Consider the following 3113-nt stretch of genomic DNA (forward strand, 5'->3'; position numbering starts at 1 on the left):
CCGCAGCCCCCCGGCCCCGCACGCTGCCGGTTCGGGAGCCCTTATCCGGCAGAGAAAAGCTCTCCCTGCCCGGCTCCCCCTCCCACAAATGCATCCCAGAGGGAAGAGGGACCCGCAGTGTCCCGGGGGTGCTGGGGGCTCCTCGGGGCTGCGTGTGCCCGGCTCCTGCTGCAGCTCTGCAGGCTCCTCGGTGCCGTGGGTTGGGGGTCCAGGAGCAGAGACTGCCGGGCAGAGAAGGGGCCTAGGCTGGCCCTGCGGGGCTTAGAGCATTAGGCAGGAGGTAGCCTGGAGAAACCAGCCCCGGGGTGGCAGATGCACAAGGCTGCATGGGGTGAGCTGGCTGTGCTCCCCTCTCCTCTCCTGCCTTCCCCCTTGTCCCGCTCCTTGCCTTGCCCTGGAGTGGGGCCAAGCAGCACTTGGTGTTTCCAGATCAGCTGGTTATCAGCTGGCTGGTCCCATCACTTGCATCACTTTGGGCCGCCAAGATCTGGGACAAAACCAGCATGGTGAGTGGGGCTGGGGCTGGGGAGGGGGGCTGCAGGGAGCCCCCCCCAGCCTGGCCATTCCCCACTCGTGAGCATTGCAGCCGCACCATGGGGTGCTCAGCAAGATGGTGCTGAGCAGATGCTTTCTGTAGCTCCCCCCCCACTGCATCAGTTCATGTCCCCACTGCTGCCTCTTCCAGCAGCTCCTGCCAATTGCTACAAGCCTCTGAATCTGGCCTATTTATTTACAGAACGGGCTCTCTGCTTCCCAAGGGATTAGCTGCTGCTGCCGCATCATATGGGGATCTGTGTTCCTTACCTGATTTCACTGGTCAATGGGTGATTCTGACTTCATTAAGGAGAAGCAGGTGCCCAGCACGCTACGGGCACAGCCACCTGAGGCAAGGTCTGGGGCTGGATGTCAGAGCCCTCGTCCCACCCAAGTCATGCCATGACTGCAGGCACCCTGTGTCCCTGTAGCAGCCCTGCCTTCCCCTTGTCCCTGGTTTGGGTTGGAGGGACCTTGAAGATCATCCAGTCCCAACCCCCCTGCCATGGGCAGGGACACCTCCCACCAGCCCAGGCTGCTCCCAGCTCCATCCAACCTGCACTTTTACACTTTCGCCAAGATCTGGGACAAAACCAGCATGGTGAGTGGGGCTGGGGCTGGGGAGGGGGCCTGCAGGGAGCCCCTCCCAGCCTGGCCATTCCCCACTCGTGAGCATTGCAGCAGCACCATGGGGTGCTCAGCAAGATGGTGCTGAGCAGATGCTTTCTGTAGCTCCCCCCCCACTGCATCAGTTCATGTCCCCACTGCTGCCTCTTCCAGCAGCTCCTGCCAATTGCTACAAGCCTCTGAATCTGGCCTATTTATTTACAGAACGGGCTCTCTGCTTCCCAAGGGATTAGCTGCTGCTGCCGCATCATATGGGGATCTGTGTTCCTTACCTGATTTCACTGGTCAATGGGTGATTCTGACTTCATTAAGGAGAAGCAGGTGCCCAGCACGCTACGGGCACAGCCACCTGAGGCAAGGTCTGGGGCTGGATGTCAGAGCCCTCGTCCCACCCAAGTCATGCCATGACTGCAGGCACCCTGTGTCCCTGTAGCAGCCCTGCCTTCCCCTTGTCCCTGGTTTGGGTTGGAGGGACCTTGAAGATCATCCAGTCCCAACCCCCCTGCCATGGGCAGGGACACCTCCCACCAGCCCAGGCTGCTCCCAGCCCCATCCAGCCTGCCCTTCAACACTTTCAGGGATGGGGCAGCCACAGCTTCTCTAGGAAGCCTGACCCAGTGTTTCACCACCCTCACAGCAAATAATTTCTTCTTAGTATCTAATCTAAATCTACCTTCTTCCAGTTTAAAGCCATGGAGAAGAAACGGAGAAAGGCCTCTCCCTGTGCCCACAGTGTGCCCTGCCAGGGACGGACCCCAGGCACACAGCATCCTGCTGTCCATGGGCTGTGGGAGGCAGGCAGGGAGCACAGCCCAGGTGTGCAGAGGATGCAGTTCACATCTGTCCCCATACAGGTGGCCCCAGGGTCTCAACTGATGCCCGGTCCCTTGGCAGCTTTCTCATCACACTGGGGCCATTTCCCTGCCCTCACCTCCTCTCTCTCTTGCCTTTGTCCCGCAGTTCCCACGTGCCCAGGACCCGTGGCACCACGGCCATGTCTCTGCCGGGGAGCAGACGCTCGTCCACGGGATCACGAAGGTGAATATGCTTCAGCCTCCGGGACCGGGCACCGGCGCCTGCCCGGGGCTCCTCCCGGCTGGAGGGAACCATCCTAACCTACACCAGCAGCTGCCACTTGGCAGCACAGCCCCCCAGCCAGGCTTTCAGGGGGTTTCGCATGTCGCTGCCCACCGCACAGCACTTCCCCCCCTGTGCACGCAGCCCCCCGAGCACTGCACCCCTCGTCCCTCTCTGTCCGTCTGCCACAGCCGGGACCGGCCCCTCTGTCCGTCTGGGCAAAGGCAGGTGATGGTGGGGGGCCCTGGAGAGCTCACAGGTTGGGGTGATGAAACTGGGAGGTGTGTGAGCCCTTGGAAATGCTCTTCTTGAACTGCAGTGGTGAAGGGGCAGGGGGGAAAAGAGGAAGGAAAAAAACCAAACATTTATTCCCCCAAAAATGTCTCCATGGCCTGGGCTGCTGTTGTTTGAGAACTGGCAGCCACCGGGCAGAGAGGAAAGGCAGATCTGCCCATGTCTGGGCAGCGTGTGGCTCGAGGTCCCGAGGGGCTCCTGGTCCTCAGGGTGCAGGGATGCCATGCTGGTGTCCAGGGAATGCCACCTTGAAGGGGTAAGCGGGAGGGCAGCCCCCCCTCCAGCCCTGCCTTTGTGCCCGTCGCTGTGTCCGTGCCATTTTGATCCCTGCTGTTTGTTTTGTCCTTTTGTCTTGTGTGTTCTCGGTGTGGTGGTTGGCAGTCGCGGGGTTTATGGACGGAGTGGCTTTGCCTCCTTCTTTAATTCTTCAGCGCCCTCAGCCACTCGGCCTGAGACACAGCCTCTTCTCCCTGCCTCCAGGCGCCCCTCGCCCCCCGGGAGGGACACCTACGGCACCTCCTCGCTGAGCAGCAGCAGCAATTCGGGCTCCTACAAGGGCAGCGACAGCAGCCCCACCCCCA

The 3113-nt window shown here is 61.3% G+C and overlaps 1 protein-coding gene across 1 annotated transcript in view; it reads left to right on the top strand.

The window, feature by feature from the left end:
* Positions 1-1449: 1449 nt before the first annotated feature.
* The window catches only part of SNPH (syntaphilin), a gene marked incomplete at its 3' end in the record, with an annotated part of 4488 nt that continues 2824 nt past the window's right edge, over positions 1450-3113 (top strand). Inside the window, exons 1-3 of the mRNA XM_010002312.1 lie at positions 1450-1520; positions 2122-2199; positions 3013-3111. Of these exons, the coding sequence (XP_010000614.1) occupies positions 1450-1520; positions 2122-2199; positions 3013-3111 (248 nt within the window). The remainder of the gene's footprint in view (positions 1521-2121; positions 2200-3012; positions 3112-3113) is intronic.

Source organism: Chaetura pelagica, unplaced genomic scaffold (genome assembly GCF_000747805.2).
Source record: "Chaetura pelagica isolate M959 unplaced genomic scaffold, ChaPel_1.0 scaffold1317, whole genome shotgun sequence".
Lineage (NCBI taxonomy): Eukaryota > Metazoa > Chordata > Aves > Apodiformes > Apodidae > Chaetura > Chaetura pelagica.